Raw genomic sequence first — 22,265 nt, forward strand, 5'->3', positions numbered from 1 at the left:
TGATTTCAGGCTTGATAGTACAGAATTTTTTCTTGCCCACCTACAACAGCAATATGGTTAAATTCCAAATTATCAGAAATTGTATATTAACTCCATTTAATGTTAGGCCTCACTTGACTAGAGCAGCATTCAGATGTCATGGTATTTCATTACCAAAAGAAATGTTTTATCTTTGGTAGGATACATTTATCTTTTTCCAAGATAATTTTTACTAATTTTAAAGTAATACAAATACTTCATCCAAAATAAAGTAGAGTTAACCAGTATTAAAATATAGGCATGGACTGGTTATTGCACTTAATTTGGATATTCTACAGAGTATCTCTGGAAGATTTAGTAAGAGTTACAGTATTGTTACATCAAATTAAATTGTTCTGAAAAGCATGTAATCATCCTACCGTGACAAAATATACCCTCAAGAAATTACAATGATGAGTCCAATGGGCAAATAAGAGGATGAAATCCCTTTTTTTCTTTCTTTTTTTTTTTTTTTTTTTTTTGGTGAGAGCCAGCAAGCTATGCTAAAAATATAGAAAGAAGAGTCTGAGCAAATAAAAACCTCAGTCTAACAAAAACTTTAATCAAAATTTTATTCTTTGATTTATGTAATGGATTTGAACCAAATTACTTGAAAATACAGCTTGTCTTTGCTATGTCCAGAGGTAAATAATTAGATAAAATGACAGCCATTTGTATTGCCTTCTTTCCACCACTTGGACTGTCCCCAGTCAAAGAGCTGCATTTAATACAATACTCAGTTCCAGCCAGAAACCCAGATTTGGTTGAGCTTTAGGCTGCTTTAACTGGAGAAACTCCTGTGGTGCATTTTCTTGGCCTCATCATGGCCCAGATGGAGAACTTATTTTTTCCCACATGGATAAATTCAAGCTATTGACTGGGGCTAAGGACAGCACTTCTGTCCGCTACAGAAGCATTACAGTAGGGAAAATGGAAACGTCTTCTACATGTTGTGAAAATAAACAACCTATAGGTGATGAACCTGTTAGGATTTTAAAAATCACTCATCCAAATGCTGCAGATTGCGCTCTATACAAACAGCAGAGCCAAGAGTTTGTTTTTCCTGTAGAAATGCAACACAGCTTTTTAGCTGATAAAAATTTAGTCGCACCTATAAATATCATTATTTTATTTTTTTACAATTATTTTAGAATGCCATATTAAGATCTATATTAATAATGAGATTACCATACTATCAAGAAGTCCCGTGCAAGGATGGGTGCCCCATCAACCTATATACCAGATCCTAGAAGAATAAAGGCTGTGTTTGAAAGAGGTAACAACGTATGTTAAGAGAAAAGGGAAATATCTCGAACAGCCTGAAATGCAAGAAGAAGCATAAGCAGAGATCAGTCTGTGATATTAGGCAGGACTCTTAGATGTGTCCAAAAAGTTATCAAAATTACTATATGATCTGGGGCTCTTCCTAGACATTCACAGTAAGCAATTCAAAACAGAGTCCAAGGTTGAAGTAAGTCCTTAAATAAGAAGGATGCAAAGCATACAGCAGCAGTATAATAAAATTCTACACTGTCACAAGGTTTCAGATGAATTATTTTTAGATGAAATCATTAACTATATGGTGTTGATACACACAGTTCTTTTGTTTTTAATTTTTAGCTACAAAAAACTCTATTCCTAATGTGAATGAAGTGGTTAGTAAAAAAGTCATCAAATGGAGCATAAGTCAAAGGAAGACATCTGGTAGACCCCAGGGGCTCCATCTTATTCAGTACCGGGTAACTCTGAAACAAAATCAAAAGGATTCTTTTTGTTTGCATATCACAACAGTAATTTAAAGTTATTTATATTTTAGTGAATTAAAATCATTCTGGATTCAATGCAATTATCCCAAATAGAGCGGTTTGCTTAAATTTTATGCAGATTGAAACAAACCTCATTAAATACTAAACTAAAATTTATGGAGAATTTTTGGATTTAATAGAATCTGCATTTTAAATAGTAAATATTTTTTTATATTTGTACTTTTTTTTTTTATTTTTTCCTACTGTGTCATTAATAAAGCCAAGGGGTGCATATTTTGCTTAAAAAGTTTACTTAGCTTACCCCACTGCAACTTCTGATTCCATTTTAAGTTTGGTAGTTCCGATACTCATGTACAGAACCCCTCACTGAGACACACTAGAAAGCTTCTTAGGATAAAAGACAATTAAAGTGGAAAGCCTTTACAGAAGCACTATATAGAAGGAAGCTAGATCAAAAGGAAACTCTGACAAGAATCCAAATAACTGCTCGTAATGTAAGCAGAAGAGGATATTTGTACCTGAACAGATACAGCTGGCAACCAGCCCAACATAGACTTTATAGCATTCTCATGGAGGGCCGCAAATGGATACCTGTCAGTCTCAGAGAACCAGCTACAGGAAGATCAGACATATGTAAGCAGGGAAGCCTTCTCATCAATATATTGAAGACATCTAAGAGATTAGTGTGATTTGCTTGTTCTGAGGCAGCAGTGCCTCAGCAACAGCCTTCTGGCCCAACACTGGTAACATGCAGTGGATCCAGATCAGATCCAACATAAAAAAATATCATGGTAAAAAGAAAAAAAGAAGTTACTGGCTGATCAGAAATACACTGAAGTCTAAAGGCGTATTAAATATGTCTCAAACTGATGTGTCAGAAAAGAAAAAAAAGCAATTTACTTTTCTAGGTCATCTATTTCAGATGCTGTTAGGTGTGTGCTTTTTATATCAGCAGCACTGATTTGTGCCGTTTACTTTTATTTAGCTTTCTTTGGTTATACCTAACTTCATGCATAATAGCTGCCCAATGAACACAAGGTAGGCTAAGTCAACACAGTGAAAATAATTGTAATTACAAGTAATCTTGGTATTTTATAACTTACTCAGTGGCCAGGAAATAAACCAAACCTCTGTTTTTATATGTATATAGTTATTGCAGAACATGGGGATAATGCATAAATTTCTAGCAGTTTTATTAACACATACCTGAGCATTAATAACATCTGTAACACTACATTTAATATTAACGACAGACTACTAATTCACATATGGGAGACACTCCTGGTTGAAATGCATAGGCAGTAGCTTATCTTCAGGATCTGTAGCGATCTGGAATTAATATCTGAAAAACAAATGACCGAGCAATGGCAACAACAGAAAACTCTCCTGTAAATTCAAAAGCATAGACTTCCCCATGATCTGATAGCACAAGTTTTCCTACAGATACTTTTTCTTTCTTATAGGTACTTCTAAAGAAATGGATCATAAAACTGACAACTTTTTATTTGTTTATCTTAAGACTTTTGGTCTAACCACTTTAGTAGAAATTCTCAGGGTTTTGGAAATTTTGCCAGTGCACCAATACAGTGTCATGAAAACAGATGAAGAATATATTCCCAAGCTTTCCTTCTGCCTGAGTTCTACTAATGCCATGATCCTAATTTCCTGTCATAAAAAAACAGGGTTTAAAATGATATAATGCTCCTTTTGATAATATCAACAAGAACAACATCAAGAACTGTCAAAATGATGGCTGTTGTTATGGAAATTTTTTGCCTGCACCAATTCAATTGCAGAGCATTTGCAATGTCATAAACAAACAAACAAATACCAACCAAAAACACCCACATTAAAAAAAAAAAAAGAAAGAAAAAAAAAAAGAAAAAAAATAATCAGCTTGCCAGAAACAGCTACTACTTCAAAGAGTTTTCAGTTTGAGAGACTAAACAAGTACAAGAGGAGAGAAATAATGACATAGAGTTCACAACTATAAATACAAACAATAGAAGTTTTCCTTGGCTTCTATCTAGCTTGCTTGTTTTTCAAATAAGTGAACTGTGAAGCACTATGACTAGGGGAAAGTCAGCATGGGAAAACATTTTTGGAGGATCTAGGAGGTCATGAGGTATGTCTTTAAGCTGTAGGAAACAGGGTAAGTTATACAATAACTTACAACAACTGTCAGTTGTCATTAGAAAGGAAGATAGTCTTAGCAGATAACAAGCATGGAAGATATTAGCTGATACTCCGTGATTCTGTAATAAAACAGCGTTTCAAGATTTTAAGATAATAGTATGAACTCTTACATAAGCCTTTCTCTACATGCTGCACAGATATCTGAAAGGTACTAAAAATTCTTGGTTTTTACAGTTATGAGAAAATCTTTAAATAGAAATGAATGTCAGTGTAGATCATCATACCCTCTAAACAGAAGAATCTCTTGAATCTAAACTTCTCTGCAGCCGCTACATTTCATTAAGGAGGATTTGTCTGTTTTTCCTGCCTGAAGGCAACCATAATTGGATCCTTTTTTTTATTATATCTGAAACTATTATATATGAAGGAAATGTGTGGAAGCAAGCGAGCAAACAAACAAACAAACAAACAAACTTAACAGTCCTCTTAGCAAAGACAGCTTTTGACGCTTCCTTAGCTGTATTCAGAATCTCAGCTTCTTTCAGAAGGCACAAAGTAGTTTCAAGTAACACAAGTACTAAGAAATTGTAATGTCAGGGGGTTCTTCCTGTTTGAGCAGTACTGTATCCACCTCTTGATTTGTAGGAAACAACTCTGTAGTTGGACTATTGATGATCCTGAAGGTCTTTTCCAGCATAATTGATTCTATGATTCTATGATACATTGAATGTTAACTTGAGAAAGGGCTTGCACAAGGTCACATGGCAGAAGTCAGAATCCAGAAAGTGAGATGAAACAAAAGAAAAATTTGGATATTTGTTCAATATATTAAGAAAAGTGACCTTCCAGTTCTTGAAGGGAATGTATAAAATGAAGGGGGTACAACATGTTTACATGAGTGGATAGAACAAGGGGGAATGGTTTTATACTAAGACAGGGGAGGTTTAGGTTAGATATTAGGATGAAGTTTTTCACTCAGAGGATGGTGATTCACCGGAACAGGTTGCCCAAGGAGGTTGTGGATGCTCCATCCCTGCAGGCATTCAAGGCCAGGCTGGATGTGGCTCTGGGCAGCCTGGTCTGGTGGTTGGCAGCCCTGCACATAGTAGGAGGGTTGAAACTAGATGATCATTGTGGTCGTTTTCAACCCAGGCCATTCAGTGATTCTAAGTAAGTGGAAGAATGATAGGATTTTTAGTGATAGCACAAGAGAGATGGGGGGTTTTGTGACAGTGACTAGGTGTATAGAGGAGGAGTTCAAAAGTGAGCAATGGGCACTGTTTTCTGCATGCTGGCACATGCCAGGAAAATGTGAAGCTGAGACTGGGGATGTCTTGAAGGAAAAAAATCAATTTCATGCACTAGAAGCAATCTCTGGAGCCCCAGAAGATTCTTCTCAGGGCTTCAGTTGACTGGAAATTAAACTCTGCTACAGCCTAAGGATCTGAGTATGGTCCTTTATTGACACAGTGTGTGCAATGTTGATGCCAACAAGTGACCTACAACTTTTGAGTAGTGGAAAGTTTGGGTTTGCAGGACATTTTTGAGGTGGTGGGAAGGAAGGGAAGGTCCTACAAGCAGATGGAAACATTAATGGTCTCTCCACCAGTCCTCATCTCCTGACAGAAGAAAATTTGAGGCCCTTATTACCCCTGTCTCACAGCTGACTTTCTTAAACCCTTCTACAAAAACAGCTCTGAGAACAAATTTTAGTTACACTGTTTGCAGCTCAAAGATATTTTGGAAAACCAGCTCTTTGATGGTACCTCAAAGATACATTCTGGAAGAGTAAGACTAAGCTAGACCTTGGTTACTATGAAGGATCTTCTCAGTCCAACTTTACAACAATGACCAGCTTCTAAGTTCTTTGAAATTTCCATCTCCCCTCCCCTCCCCTCCCCTCCCCTCCCCTCCCCTCCCCTCCCCTCCCCTCCCCTCCCCTCCCCTCCCCTCCCCTCCCCTCCCCTCCCCTCCCCTCCCCTCCCCTCCCCTCCCCTCCCCTCCCCTCCCCTCCCCTCCCCTCCCCTCCCCTCCCCTCCCCTCCCCTCCCCTCCCCTCCCCTCCCCTCCCCTCCCCTCCCCTCCCCTCCCCTCCCCTCCCCTCCCCTCCCCTCCCCTCCCCTCCCCTCCCCTCCCCTCCCCTCCCCTCCCCTCCCCTCCCCTCCCCTCCCCTCCCCTCCCCTCCCCTCCCCTCCCCTCCCCTCCCCTCCCCTCCCCTCCCCTCCCCTCCCCTCCCCTCCCCTCCCCTCCCCTCCCCTCCCCTCCCCTCCCCTCCCCTCCCCTCCCCTCCCCTCCCCTCCCCTCCCCTCCCCTCCCCTCCCCTCCCCTCCCCTCCCCTCCCCTCCTCTCCTCTCCTCTCCTCTCCTCTCCTCTCCTCTCCTCTCCTCTCCTCTCCTCTCCTCTCCTCTCCTCTCCTCTCCTCTCCTCTCCTCTCCTCTCCTCTCCTCTCCTCTCCTCTCCTCTCCTCTCCTCTCCTCTCCTCTCCTCTCCTCTCCTCTCCCTCTTCCTTCCTTTGCTTCCATTTCCTCCCCTTTCTTCTCATTTCTTTTGTTACTACATCACTAATCACTGACATTCAGATGTCAAAAGTGGGCGCACAGAAGTATGTCTGATATTAACAGACAAAAGCAACACTAACCCTATGTAGCATTCTTTATATATGTCTCTTCCACTGTTATGCTATGTTTCTACACAAACAAATTATGTCACTTGGCTTCTTTAAATAACCCCTTCAGTTAAAACTTGAAAGTAGCTACTGAACTAGCCTGAATAAACTCTGAAAACAGAATTAGAATGATTTAAAAATAAGTAATTTGGGGCAATTACAAGCTAATCTAGCCATAAATCGTTTTTTTTCTTTCCCTTCAGACAGAATGCAACCAAACAAGGAAGCAATTTCCTCATTTTTCCTAATGTTAGGCACACTTCATTTGAATGTCTCAGAAACTGCAAATTTAAACTTCAAGGGCACTAATTATCCTATATGTGGTTGGGTTATTGTCATTAATGTTAGTGGGAATTAAGACTCACACACTGAGAGGGAGATCTCCTTTTTAAAAACAACCTTTATTCAGGTGCAGTTGTTTCAAAGTCCTTTCCTCACCATGCTGCTTACATTCAATGTGGAGAAACTCATTATACCCGTTACATTCATGATGATGCCAGATGTTCAAATTGAATACTCATGAGAATTATTTTCAGACTCCCTCTTCACGTAAGATTTGCTAGTGAACAATTAGTAAACAGGGTGCTGCCAAAAAAAAAAAAAAAAACCACCAAAAAACAACCCTCAAAAAAAAAAAAAAAAGATAAAAAAAGAGAAAAATTCCACCATAATTTATTGGCAATTTTATCCATCCCATCCACGACAAACAGATGCAACATTTGAGAAACCAAAGCATTTCTATGAATAGAGATTGTTTCAGTTTACAAAACTTAATCCTGCTTAGCAGACTTCTGCAACAGCGCTGTTCTTTTCCAGGTTTAAAGCACACATGGCTCACCAAGCAATTTATGAAGGCTTATTACTTTTTGTGTAATGAAGCATATCTCTTTGCAAACAGCAAAGAAGGTGTAGGGAGAAGGAGGGCAGATTACAGACCAGATGGGTCTAATAACAAAACTAGCAAAGTAGCATGCAAAAAGTAACATGCAAATGCTGGTTCTGAGGTGGATTAAGAATGCCCCAGGGAGTGGTGCTGCCAATTCCTGTGATGCTACGGTGAGTCTCATGATATCTGACATTTTATTTAGAGCCCGAGAGAGATTATTAACTGAGAGCTTGAGCTTCTAGATTAGCAGCTTCCAGACCTTCTAGACATTTCACTATGTTCTTCACAACTCTGACTGTTAGTTAAAAACTCAAGGGAAAACCATTTTACCGTTTCATCCAGTCCTAGGAAAGAGATACAGATTACTTACTGCAGTTTAACAAGTGGCTCAAAAGATGAGAAGAATGAACTGACTTTCTCAAAGGCCTCAAAACAGATGTAACTAATCTCCTACTTTAACTCATCTTTCTACCACTTTCTTCATACTTCCCTCATTTTTCCTCTGTGCTGGTTCTGCTCAGGTCGTTTCCTCTTCCGACTTCAAACCTTTGTCGACTTGTAATTTCCACTTGCCTGTCGTGTCTTGATATTTTTCTCTGCTCTCACTCATACCTACTTTGCAGTATATTCTCCAGCTCTTTTACCCAGTTTAGTTGCAGCTAAATTGCAGCATTAAGTACTTCAGACTATCCCTAAAAAGATGTCACATCACATTACCGAAATGCATAGTTAGAACTTGGAAGAGACCACCTTGTTACAAAAAATTTCAAAGCCTGTCACATTTTGGGTCTATTTTGCTTGACAGCATTTCTTTGGAGAACTGGCATCTATGTAACTTGGAAATGGAATTCTGACAGTTGTTACTTAGTCTGCCCTGCTGAGACCAAATTCTCCAGGTCACCTCTAAAGACCAAAAATCTTCTGTTTCCTCTTCTTTTTGGGACACATTTCTTCTATTGCCACCTATGTACCAATCCCAATGGGTAAGGTACACACTGTGAGGGCACAGGAGAGGGAAGCACCACACACTGCTGTGGGTGGACTGCTGGATGGGGGCTTGTGTGTTGTCATTCCTACTTGGTTACCCCCTTGAACTAGAGGCATAGGAAGCAAATCATTCTAAGAAAATGCAGAGGTATAACTTTGATACTTATGCTTTATGTTTACCAATAACTACTTGAAAAAGCACTGTCTTATTTAAATATATTTAGCTGAGTACTGAATCTCTTTTAGAAGTCCTGCTTTTAACTTTTTTTCCCTTTCTTTTCTAATTGAGAAATTAAGACATTTCTGCAGATGCAGTGCTTTATGGATGCCAGGAAATAAGTGAATTTTTCCTCTAATCAATAATTTTCAAGAAATGACTATTAGTGTAACACTAAAAATGACAGATAAGATTCCAGTCTCAAGAGAGAAGAGATAGGCTCACTTAAGTAAGTAAAGTGTTAGTTACTGGGAAGATGCCAAGTGGCACTGATGACCTACATCAGTAAAGAAAAACACTACTTGTTTTCATGTTGCCTTGCACCTGGAAGTACAGACTTTTGAAAGCTGGATCACACAAGATATGCTGATGAAAGCTCAGTATTTCACAGATTCTATGTTAACATTATGTAGATGCCATAAATGGATTTTATGCATGTGTGTGGATGTGATACACAGATTACCTAAGATTCTACACATCACTATATATGGATAAATCTCTGCATAGGTAGGTTATCAATGGTTATTAGGTGCTGATTTAATTGGTCATAATTCCATTCAGATTTAAAAAATAAAAACTGGCCTTAATAGGATGCATAGCTGTACTGCTACTGTTGACATTTAAACTAGGAATTGCATTCAGGTCCAGCATTGCTGAGACAACTTGAGCAAAAATATCTGTAGGATGAATAAATATGAAGATACTGTCATTGCAGGGAACAAACCTGTTTGGAAGCAAACCTGACAGTGTTCCTGTGAATCTCTCAATTTGTCATGTCCATTAGGATAAGAAAGGGCTGATCTGACTGCTTTAGGTGACTGCAGTGCTTTGAATTGCTCTGATTTATAGAAGGCAAATGCTGATCGTAAATGCAGAATGCTCTATATAAATGTGAGCATCAACAACCTTTGTTAAAAATTCCATTGTGCCTTAAACTGTGGGAGACTATTTATCCAGCTACTTCCCTGACCTTGCACTGGATTAGAATGCTGAGCTAATTTTTCTTTAAAATTGTGTGTAGTGCTGTAATAATTTCTCAGTTACTTTAGTCTCAGAAGAAAAATGGATCTTAAATATGGGAATACTGTTTTTATGCTGCGTCTGATGCATGGACTCAGATGTGAACAATAAAAATCCTTTATTGCAAGTTCTCACATCACTTATATACCTTCACAAGTTTTCTTTTCCTAGCTTTCCTATTCACCCCTCTATGTCAACAGATCATTCCACAAACACTTCTTCAACCATTCATGTGGGCGCTTATCCAATCAGAGCCACAAGCTGTTCTTTCCTCTTCTAAAGGTGTCCTTGGTTCTCATGCTGTTTATCTTGCTCCACAGCTGCTGCTCCAATACAGTCCTTCTTGTATTCCCACATTTTTACCCTTTCGAAGAATTCCAAGAAGATTGGAATTTCTTGACTGTCACATTCATAGGTAGTTTTTGTTGAGTGACTTATCCCTCATGAGAATAGAAGACCATGCAGGAGAATTATATCTCCAAGTAAATACCACCTCTCTCCTCTCCATCCTGACTTCAGTACACACAGTATCCGCACACTGAGGCAAGCCTCTGTGCTTCTCTAGAACTTAACATGTTTAGTAAGTATTTTCTCAGCTACTAAAGAATTAATTGTGTTGTGAACTTACAGATGGCAAGGTTCTAGAGGGATTGGTGGTATGTGCAGTCCTTCCAGAAACAGAGACTTTTTTTTGAAACTTTAAAGTGTAGAACTTTAAAGAGACAACAGTAAAATACTCCCTGTACCAGACTTTCTGGGTAAGCCACTGCTTAAGACTTTGTATGTGTGGGTGTTGAGCAGAAGGTGAGTGCAAACACTGAGCAGCAGGCAGTAAGCTTGTGGGATCAAGGTCTAACAGCACAGGCATCTCAAAACCTATCAACAAAACATGATGAGACAGACAACTATCTGATAATAGAACAACATAGGGAGAGGTATTACTTTTTCTCGTGCTCTTCCTCAGCTGTTGAAAGCTCACACTTGTCTCCAAAACTCAGACAAATTTAAGAGAGAATATTGTCTGTAGCTGACACATGAAAAAGAAGCAATGAAGAAATTAGTGTTCTGGACTAGCAAACACACAAGTCTTTTCAGAGGGATCCCTGGCTGACATGTAAGATGGACACTTGGCAATTATAGAAGCATTCAACAGTAACTGGATACAGTAGTGCTGCAAATGCATGCTTAGCACATTCCTATGCCTAAGTAACATCTTGCTATACTATGAATATATGGAGAACTGAATAAATGAGCAAAATGACAGCAAGCTATCCTCCCACTGAAAGGTAAAAAAAATTACATAGCAATTAGAACTCCTAATTTCAAAAGAGAAGGGAAGGGAAGGAAGAGGAAAGGGAAAAACACCTTCCCTTTAACCACATAGATACAAATTTTCCTTCTTTGGTATTCTTACGCTAGTATTCAATGAGTTACATGTTTGAACTAGTGAAGAAGCGCTATAAAATGGTATGCTATCTAATTCTTGAGTCAGTCATTCCATGTACAAGATGGCTTTTCTTCAGTTTCTCTTTCCTCTCCTATTAATGTAAAACTGAATAAGGCTAAAAGAAAATAACTCACCTGTAATCAGGACTGAATCTTCAACGTACTGCTTATAAAAATGCTATAGATATGTGGCACTAGTGAGAAGTTGATTTTCCTGAGATAGTCTTTAAGATAAAACCAAAGAGTGGGATATCACAAAATTCCTCTGAATCTAATACTCATTCCTCAAAGTAAAACAGCACTACTAGCCTGTTGTAGTTTTGTGAATTTCTGTGGTGATCTAGACTGAAGCACAAGCCCTGCTGGGTGGGCTTTTAACTCCTGGCATGCAACCACATCACAGACTGCCAGTCTGCTGGATGCACAGGGTCTGAGAAACTGCTTATTTTGAAAAGGAAGCCTTTAACGTGCTGAAAACTTCAGCCAGCCTTACATGTCTCATGACATAAGGGTGCACCCCAAAATGGTAATTTGAAGCTTAGAAGCTTGTACTGATTATGGAAGAGGTTCTGCTTTTTGATCATTATCTCTTCTGGTACCTTAGCAATGTCTGATGTTTCTTGGATTAAAACAGTAAGTGGATAAGAAAATAACAACATCTCCAACTCAAGCAACATTTGCAGCCTTCTCTAATTTGCTGGAGTGGAAAAGATTCCTTAAAAGAACAGGGCATGAAGGCCAGCATTATTAAGAAACACCCAAACCATGAACTTAGATCAAACAATAATATAAATGATCTTATATAAGAGATCAGAAATTGGGTTTAGGCTGTGAGCCCCATGAAATCACTCATGAAGAAATCTGTTCTTTGTGTTCTCTTCAGAACCAACAATCTTCACTATTATAAATAGGGCTCATGCTCTTGAAGGCTAAATGTAAGAGTAAGAGCACAAAAGCTGTATACTGGAGAGGGCACTATAAAGAAGGTCACTTTATAGAAAGCATGAAGTGTAATTTGGAGAAGGATGCTAATACCAGCTATATCAGATTGTGAGGAAGCTGAAAACAGCATATGTTCTAATATTGTCTTTTATTGATTTTGCTGCCAACATCCCACTTCAACAATGTTACAGCCACACTTCAAGATTCTTAATAGAAGGGGTTGGAGAAAATCAATATACAGATCTTGCTTCTGCTCCCATTGAAGTCAATGGGAGTCTCATTATTAACTGCAATGAGCACACGACAGAGTTCAGCCTGCTTTGGTGCTCTGTGTTTGTTTTTCCCTTCCCTTTTTATTTAACCTCCTACGGGGCAATGCACACTGTTATTCTGTGTTTTAGAAAAGTCCCATTCAAGTAATGCAATTCCCTACCAAACTGTGAGTGTATGCATTCAGAAATGATGCCCTGCTTTATGAAACCTAATGAAAAATTATAGCCTGTATCCTGAACAGGAAAAGTTATAATAAAAGATATAGGATTTGAAATAAATTCTGATAACAAAATCATTTCTTTCTTAAAAATATTTTCATTCAGATATCAAGCAAATAAATAAAAACAGTTCAGCTTTCATTGACTCGTGAAATGTTACTTTCAATGCATGTTGTTTGCTGTATTACAGAGGGGATACACCCAAACTTCTTTTCACTACTATTTTAATGCTATTTACACAAAATGAAATATGCTAAAATTATCTCCAAAAATTATAGGCATCATCTTCATTCCAACAACATGCTGTTAATTTTGTTCTAGCATGAATGCAAAACATATTTTAACATGCTGTCAAAATGAGATACTAAGAATGTCAATAAAATGACACTAAAATAAATGTAAATTTAGATTGCTGTCACAAGTGGCTGCTTGGTTTTGTGAAGATGTTAGGTTGCTATAGCATTTTCCATAGCAACTTTGCATCTTATTACATAAATAATCCCTCAGTGTCCTTAAAGCTTACTAAAAACAGGATTAAATCTATTCTCACATGTAACGATCCTGCATAAAACCTTATCAGTACAAAATACCCAGAAAACATAATAAAATGTAATCTAGATAATAGTATTTCTGGCAGTTGAAAAGCATCAAAGCACAACAGACTTGTTTTGTAGTTAACGGGACATCCTCCTAAAACCCATATCAGGGGAGTGTCTTTGAAGTGTCTATTTTCTCTAAAAATGGAATGTTAGGTTGGTAACCCCTTCAATGCTGGGTACACTGGAACAGCACAGATCTTTGTCCCAGTGCCTGGGAGAGGAAGAGGCTACCTGCCATGTTTCCCAGGGTATATAGCCTTGGCAATTCTATGCAACTCCCTGAAAGGAGGTTGTAGCGAGGTGGGGGTCAGCCTCTTTTCCCAGGTAACACTGATATGACAAGAGGTATTGGCCTCAAGTTGCACTAGAGGAGGTTCAGATTGGATACTGGGAAAGATTTATTCTCCAAAAGAGTGGTCAGACATTGGAACAGGCTGCCCAGGGAGGTGGTGGTATCTCCATCCCTGGAAATATTAAAGAACAATGTAGATATTGCATGGAAGGACATGGTTATTGGGCATGGTGGGGATGGGAGTGGATGGTTGGACTGGATGATCCTAGTGTGTTTTTTTTCCAGCCTCAATGATTCTGTGATTTTGTCTCCAGCCCTGATTCATCACAGCATTTCTGCTAAATTCAGCTGCACAAGTAGCATTACCAAATGTAGTTATGCTTCAAGTAGCATAACCAAATGGACTTAAAATGGGGGGCTCAAAATTAAGCCTTTGACTATGTGCTTCCTGAATTTCAGCCATTTTTTGTAAAAGTGATGGGAAGATCAGAATGCATTTTTAAGTACAATATTGGAGTCTGCCTCATGATGACAGCTCTGAACTAGCATGCTGGGAAAGGCACTAGAGCAGACTACCCCTGCGTTAAGGGAGTAATCATTTTGTGCTGCTTTCTAGTCTTCATCTCTGATGGTCCTGGGGTGTAAAGCTGATTGTTTCTGTGCTCTCCAGAGCATTGCCATTCACAGAGGAGTTATGCCAATCATAGAGCCCAAAAAGGGTTATTCAGTTGTCTCCTCTGGTAAAATAGGGGGATTGCATCAGCATGGTCACAATTTGGTTTTTCAGATCTAAATTATGTTCTTTTTGAGACAACTTATAAAACCTAGTTAGCAGATTTTGCTTACAGGTTTTATTTTCCTCATGTAAGCCTTTGTATGCTTATTGCCACAGGGCTGATTATGGCACCAGATGCTAATGGCTTTGAAAGAGTTTTGATTTATCTGAGGAATAGACCAATGCAAGCCTATTAATTTTTAAAGTAAATACATCTTGCTATTTTACATTATCTTTACCAACAAGTGCTTAAAAGGAAGACAAGGAAATTACGGGCTTGTTAAATATCAGGATTGCTTTCACAAAATCTGTGTTAAAAAGCTATTAAACTGAGAAGTAACGACAGAAAAAAAATATGTCAGACTTTTGTTTAGAACAACAGATACCATGAAAACAGGAAAATAAAATAAAATAAAAAATAATTAAAAAATTTCCCCACCCCCTTGAAAACTGCACAAAAGATTAGGTTTGCAAGAAAGGAAGGGGAGAAAAACCTGATTGTGGAATCAGTAGGACGACAAAGACCTGACATGAAATTCATCAAGACACTGGGTCAGGCAGAGGGAAAGGAAGAGCAAAGCTCAGCTCCACACAGCTGGGGCTGAGTAATTTCTATTCCAAGTTGTAAAAAGATTGTAGTAAGCTTTCCCACTACTTTAATCCTCCTATAAAGCACAGTTTCCATCACATGTGTGCATCTCTGCATTCAAGCAAGACTTAAAGAAAGCAAAAGAAGATTAAATTGCAGGGGAAAAAAAAAAGAAAAAAAAGATGAATAAGCACCAAGCAGATCACTTTGGTGTTGTTTCAGGCTTTCCTTGAAGACTTGCCAGGCTTGCAACTTTCAGGATAGACTTCAGGACAATACCATAAAGCTTGTATTATGCTGCATGCACGAGGTGCAGTTGTCACATCTTGACTTTCACAAGGACTTATGTTCTCTTGCCAGATGGATTGCCCACCATCCAGACTGTCTCCTATGGCAACTAACTCCACTGATGTTGCAAAGAGCAAGGATCGACTCAGAGGAGCACTTTAAGATACAGGCTACTGTCCAAGATGTCAAGAGCTGTCATGTCTAAACTTGGCTCCTGCCTGGGTACGTTTCATTATCCCGACATGGAGGTCTCAGCTGGCCTGACTCGGAAGGCAGTGCTAATCTTGTGTGTCCAAACTGGGCATATGCTGATTAATCCACAATTTATTATTTGTATGCGATCACCAGGAGAAGCACTTTAATAAGTTCATAGAATTATAGAAACATAGGATGGCTAAAGTTGGAGAAGACCTCGAAGATCATCTGGTTCCAAGCCCTTGCTTTGGGCAGGGTTGTCACCTGGTAGACCAGGCAGCGCAAGGCCCCAACCAACCTGGTCTTGAACGCCTCCAGGGATGGGACATCCAATGCTTCTCTGGACAGCTTGTGCCAGAACCTCACCATCCTCTGAATAAAAAATTTCCTCCAACATCTAACCTAAATCTCTCCCATTTTAGTTTAAAACCATTGCCCCTTTTCCCATTGTTATCAGACCACCTAAAGAGTCACTCTCCCTCCTGCTTATAAGCTGTCTTCAAGTACTGAAATACTGAAATGAGGCCTTCCCTTCTCCAAGCTAAAGAAGACTGACTCCCTCAGCCTTTCTTCATAGGAGAAGTGCTCCAACTCTCTGATCATCTTTGTGGTCCTCCACTGGATCTGCTCCAACAGCTCCACATCTTTCTTGTGCTGGATGCAATATTCCAGATGGGGCCTCACGAGGGCAGAACAGAGGGGGAGAATCTGCTCCCCCTCCCTGCTGGCCACCTCTCTTTGGATGCAGCCCAGGATACTGCTGGCCTTTTGGGCCACATCTGGCTTGTGTGATGCAGATGCATCATCAGAGGTAATACAATGAAGTGAAATGCTCCAAGGTCCTAAAGAGTAGGCTGTTCCAAGTATGTTTGGCTGGAGACAGTCTTATTCTGAGGTGTTTATCATTTATGCAGACAAGACAGGCAGTGGGGGAATTAAAGGAAGTATCCTTGCCTCCACTTGATACTGAGAAACTATGAATGCATTGATTTATCCTGGTGTGAATTTTGTAGCAGAGATGGGACTTGGCCAATGGCTCTGGGATCATCATTTAATCTTTCCCGTGTTCCTCTGCAAGCACCACGTGTTCCTTCATTTCCCCTGGTACTGGCTGCCATCTCTCACTGCAGTTGGAGTTGTTGGAATTAATGGTGCGTCACAGAGAACTGCAAAAGCAAGAGATTAACCCCCCCCTCCCCTTAAAAATAAAATTACAGGTGACTTCTTGGTATAAACCAAACTTCAGCTCTTTCCTACAACATGCAGCTTCACTTCACTAATTCTTAAAATTACTTTGGAGGCTTTTACATGTGGATCCTTACTCCCAGTGCCAGCAGGTGGGAGATGAAGCATCCATAAATCCTGATCGTTCTGAAGATTTTCCTACATCCTCTAGACTCCAGCACAGAATCTCATTTTTTTTTTTTTCCGCTGATATAATGCTTCAGTAGCTGCACCTTGACTTTCAAATGTATTAACTGAGTTGCCAATCATCATTATTTTTTTTTTTCTTAGCAATCTCCCAGCTTTACTTCAGCAATCCTCTTGTCCCTTTAAACTCCAGAATCCACAGCACAGAAAAATCACTGTTTAAGGACTGAATTTTGAAATAAAAGCTTACACATTGTTCTGAAGGAATAGCTGTGCCCACAGATCAGATTATGTCATTTTCAGATCAGCCTTTTGCCATCTTTTCCCATTAAGCAAATAATCTTTGGTCTGTAAATCAAGAGGGAGGGATTCCTATGATTAGTCACATATGCCGGCTTAACTAACTTATTGTTTTCCCTGCTCTCTGGGGTATTTAGGGGGGGTCTGGCATCTGTTTGAGATTCTCTCCAACAGAACAAGCAGGTAGTGATGCCTTCACTTTGACTGAAGATTCAGCTTGCATATACTATGGTAGAGTACCAACTAGCCCAAAGGAGAGTGACCTGTAAAACACCAGGAAGAGCAGAAGATTTTTATTCAGGAGGCAGCCCTGTCCTTTAAACTAGAGGATGGAAGACGAGTCCAGGAGACGAAAGGTCCCAGATTTTATTCCAGCTGTGCTGCTGAGCCAATATCAGTAAATCAGGTTCATAAACAAGTAGGAGAAGTACAACTGGCAGATGAAAGTAGAATCATAGAAACAGAGAATCCTTTGAGTTGGAAGGGACCAACAAAGGTAATCTAGTCCAACTCTCCTGCAATGAACAGGGACATATACAGCTACACTAGGATGCTCAGAGCCCCATCCAGCCTGGTCCTAAATGTTTCCAGTGTTGAGGAATCCACCACATCTCTGAACAGCTTGTTCCAGTAGAGGATTCAAGTCTAGAATGGAGTGATGATCCTTGCAGCAAGTTCTTCTTCAGCTGTTCCCTATTGCCTCAAGCAAGTAGCAAGCATGAATTTTCCCAAACAATGTGCAGATTTCTAACACACAATGTAAATTGCTCTACTGCAAGACTTAATACCTCCCACAACTTGAAAAAAAGGACACAAAACAATTTTACTAAGAGTTTTTTCATCATCTATCCCAAATACTTGGAATTTGTTGAGCATAAGGGCTCATGTCCTTCTAACATTGCTCTGAAAACTGAAGTCCAGCAAGTCTGGAATAATATTCAGGCACTGAGGTCCTTGCACAACCTCAGAACCTAGATGTGCTGTACTGTGTTTTGAAATGTTGGGGCTGGAATCCACTCTCTATCAAGATTATAGTTTTCAGATATTGTAGAGAATAGTTACCATTCTAATTCAGTCTACCAGTGAGGAGCTGTGAAATACCCAGCGCCACAGTATCTAAAAATGCTTGCAGATGTGTTATTTCTGAATGGAAAAGGCTTGAGTAACAGAAAAAAATACATTGGAGGACTGCCGAAACTACAGACTTCAGTGAGACAGAATAATGTCTTAGGAACCAATCTAATTTGTTGAATTAATTTGAAATTATGCCTTCTCAGACCTGTGATTTAACCAGGTGAATTAATGAAAAAAAGATCTGACACCAGTGTAGGAGACAGGGGGAATGTCTGTCACCTGTTGTGGATTTGGGAATGGTAACCTCACATTGGTGTTCTTTCTACCTTCAAGTAGGTGATGAAATGCATTGGCCAGGCTGAAAAGTAAACTCCACGGGAAAATCCTTAGGATAGCAGAACAGGCAGTTCAAAACTCTGGAATCATCCAAATCAATTCATCATGTCTGGTCACTTCAGATAGTATTGGATTTATACTTTTAAGCATTTAAGTGTACATTCTGTCCTTGAATTGAAGAGGGTTGATATACTTCTTGTGTTACTCAGGCTCTGCCCTCCCCATGGTTAACTAGTTAGGCAAACACTATACAAGAAAGGATTAAAAATAAGGAAATTGATAGTGTTTTCTCACTTTGCAGAATTGTTTCTTTGTCATGGAAGACTCCTAATAAAAGACATTCTTTGCAAAACAGAGGTGACTACGAATAGAAATAGCCACTCCAGTGAGATAAAGGAGTGATTCTGGAAGAAGAGAGGAAGGTTAACACCAAAAATAATTTTAAAAACACTGTACATAAAAATGAAAAATAAATGCCCTTCTCTCACTTTCTTTTCATTTGTCCGTATTTTATATACATCAACTTCAAGTTCCCCCTATTGTCAGTGGCAAATGAATCAAGCCTACATACTTGACTCGAGAGTGGAATGTTAGAAGAAGAAAGCTATAAAACATAATTTTAGAACTGGAGGATTGTATGTATGCAGCAAGCTGGATCATCTCCAACAAGATCAAGAGGATGATAAATGGGACAATGGACAGTGACAGACAAATACTCAAGTGGATTCACGCTGCCAAATTTTGATTTAGTTTGCAACATAGTTCTGGGTTTGCTGCTCTCATCACTGAGAGGTGTCAAGTACCACATTATAACAATACAAATAAATGGAAGTAGTTTAGTACACAGTAGAAATCTCAGATATCAAGGCGTTTGACAGAAATGTCCCTTTTTATAGAAGAAAACTAAACATCCTTTCTCATTTGTGATATTATTAATCAGAGGCAAAAGGAATGACCTGCATAGCTCAGCCCTTGGCACGCATATGTTAAACCCAGCTGAACTGATAAGTATGACAGTTCAAAACATCATTACTCCTTTTCTGGAGCACAAGCTGTTTGTATTCCTGACTCTGTCTTCCTGTTGTTAATTCTAGTGACTTCTCTCCACAAGATTGGACATAGTCAACGTAAAATGATAAGACATTTAAAACAATCTCTGATTGCTAGCAGTGCTCTCTGTCTGCAGAGACCCACTGTCTCAGCTCCACACTAGTGGTCTCTAGAAATTTCAGATCCACATAGTAAAACAGGCCAAAATGAAGGCTACCATTACAGGTTTTATTGATGCATATTTTTCTTTCAGGAAAAATGTTAGTTCTCCCTTCAAGAGAAATACTTTAGTAAAACTTTCTTTGCTAGAATGATGATCCTTTCTTTGTTCTTTAAGTCTTGAGTCATTCGAATTCACCACACAGCATTCTGATGAGTCAGAGTGTTTGTCTATGAACAATTCAAGCCTTTGAAGGGATGTTATTCTTTCCTTTTTGAATACAATACCTACATGTAGAAGTATAGACCAAACTTATCCTCATCAGACACAAGGTTTCTTTACTTTCTCCTTCTTCACCTTCAGTATATCTCACCACTAGCTAGCAGTTTGCAGCTTTGCTTTGGCTTCCGCTTCTGCAAATTTTCTTTCTGAAGATAAGTTTCCTGCTAGCTACTCCCAACTTCATTAGCCAACATCAAGAAAACAAGCAAAGGTTCCATCCAGATCATGTTACCAGTAATTTAGTAGTCTGTGAGCCAACTCTTTGAGCGTCCACGCTGGATAGCTTAGGTATACTCAAGGAGGCTGAAAAAGTTGCTCTGCTTTCCAAATATTACAAGCACCATAGTTCTTTCTTTCATGATAGCTGTCTAATACATATAAGACTAATGCAGCACACAGTACTGTATTTTAAAATGTGTACTGTTTAAATTCAATTCCCCAAAACACAGTTAAATGGTATAGTGTATTTATTAGAGAGGTTCTATATTACCGTGTACTTATTGCAAGGAATGGTAAGGCTTAGAAAATACTGACTGTAACAGAACTTCAACTGGCCCCATAGTTAGTTTTGACAAGCATGGAATAAAACTGTATTATGCAGGACTGCAAACAGTATGCTTAAGACACATAATACTTTCAGACATGGGTAGAATTGGAGAGTTTTCATCACTATATATCATAGCAGGCAAGAGAAACCTCATAGAGAAAGCTTGTAGCATTCAGATAACTAGTTTACAGGGATTTAAAATAAGATACTGTTTTATATAATCAGCTATTAATTTGTCAATTATCATATGTAATTTTTTTGTTTGCTTTTAAAACAACAGCTGTATTTACTTGGAGACATTATAGAGGGATTTGGCTTTACCTGAATCATCTACTCTCAGCTTTTTACTGGGATTGTCATCACTGTCATCATCAGACATTTCCATCTCCTCTTCCCGGCGGATTCCCATGAGCTGTTCACTGTGAGCATTTCGGAGCTCCTAAAATCCAAAACGATCTTTTGTCAGTATTGGATTCCATAAAGTCACAGCTTTATCAGTAGTATCTGTTTTTAAAACTGCTCTGATTTTTAAGTATACACGATTTGTCATTGTTGCCTACGGATATTTATAAGAACAGTATCACAAGGAATTCTTCATGAGGAAGAATAGAATTTATCAAAGGTAACATTTGGGGAAAGCAAGAGAAAGTGAGTCTCCATGTCAGGTGCTCTTTAGTTCAGCAAAACATAGAAGAATGTTTTAGCAGCAGAGATAATGCTTAAAACTGATACGAATTAGTCTGACTGATAGAGAAACTGTCGGCCTTCTTACGTTATAAAGAATTCTTGCTTCTTACTGTCACTTGGGAAAGGATTTTTCTGATCAAATGTAGGTTTCTCCACTAAAACTGGTTCCTACAGACATCTTTCACACAAATGTAAAAAGCTCAAGCACTTTGGGTAATTCACATCCATCATGTAACTATCAAAAATCAGATTAACTGCACTCTAAAACTGATTAGTTTTCCCCACTGACCATAAGGGCAGCTGGGAGCAGTCAGTGGTGATGGAGCATCCTATATTTTAGGTGTATGATGCTGACCAAAGCAGTCTTTCCTCCATCCCCCAATTCCCAGGTTGCCTTGGGTTTGAAAGACCCAGCCTGACAGCAGTGTCCTGAAAGTTTCTCAGTCGTGATGGGAGACAACTACCTGGTGTCTAGGTGACTACCACAAGGGCAGGCAGCAGGAAACCAATGCGTGTCTCCTTGGGGAAAGGATCATCAGGCCTGAGGGCTTTGTAGGAGTCTAGACAGCCTTTGTTCCCAGCAGAAAGGCTGGTATTGGTGCAGTGGCTGGCTTTTTAAAGGCAGTGCTGAGAAGATTGAGAGAACTCTATTTTGTCCTAATAATCCTGTCAGGTGTAACACAGGGATGATGCACTGTGATTAGTGTAGGCCTTTTCAGCCTGCAGACAGCTAATTTTTCTGCCAACAAAGAGCCTAATTCCCAAAGAGGTGGTTTGAAATCTTTGAAACAAGGAAGAGGCTGAAAGGAGGAGGAAATGGAATTGAAGAGCCCAACCACGGCTCCACGCAATTACCAATAAGCCATCAGTGAGGGACTGTGTGAAAAAGGAAAGGTGTTTCCCTTGAGCTGTGCCCATGGTTTATCAGGAGATCTCAAATACTCTGATAAATGTGTACACAGCCGTTAATCACAGCAAAGTCAAGGAGGCTAATTAGTAGGCGTTCTACATCAAAGTGATTTTAGATTGAAAAAAAAAAACCAACAAAACAAAACAGACTAGAATGGTTAATTGTCAGCCACTATATCACCCTATAAATGACATGTCTGCAAGAAATTAGCAAGCTTATTTCTTCATTGGAGAATGC

General features: G+C 39.2%; 1 protein-coding gene across 14 annotated transcripts in view; it reads right to left on the bottom strand.

The window, feature by feature from the left end:
• The window catches only part of ENOX1 (ecto-NOX disulfide-thiol exchanger 1), a 365,975-nt gene that overhangs the window by 42,358 nt on the left and 301,352 nt on the right, over positions 1-22,265 (bottom strand). For all 14 annotated transcript variants that reach the window (XR_014948654.1, XR_014948652.1, XR_014948653.1 and 11 more), the window contains one exon: positions 20,753-20,870. Coding sequence is in view for 10 of the 14 variants with exons in the window: in XM_085554466.1 (XP_085410592.1) it covers positions 20,753-20,870 (118 nt within the window). In the remaining 4 variants the exon portion in view is untranslated. The remainder of the gene's footprint in view (positions 1-20,752; positions 20,871-22,265) is intronic.

The sequence above is a fragment of the Coturnix japonica genome, chromosome 1, assembly GCF_054131305.1.
Source record: "Coturnix japonica strain WE chromosome 1, WE-NBRP24, whole genome shotgun sequence".
NCBI classification, from domain to species: Eukaryota; Metazoa; Chordata; class Aves; order Galliformes; family Phasianidae; genus Coturnix; species Coturnix japonica.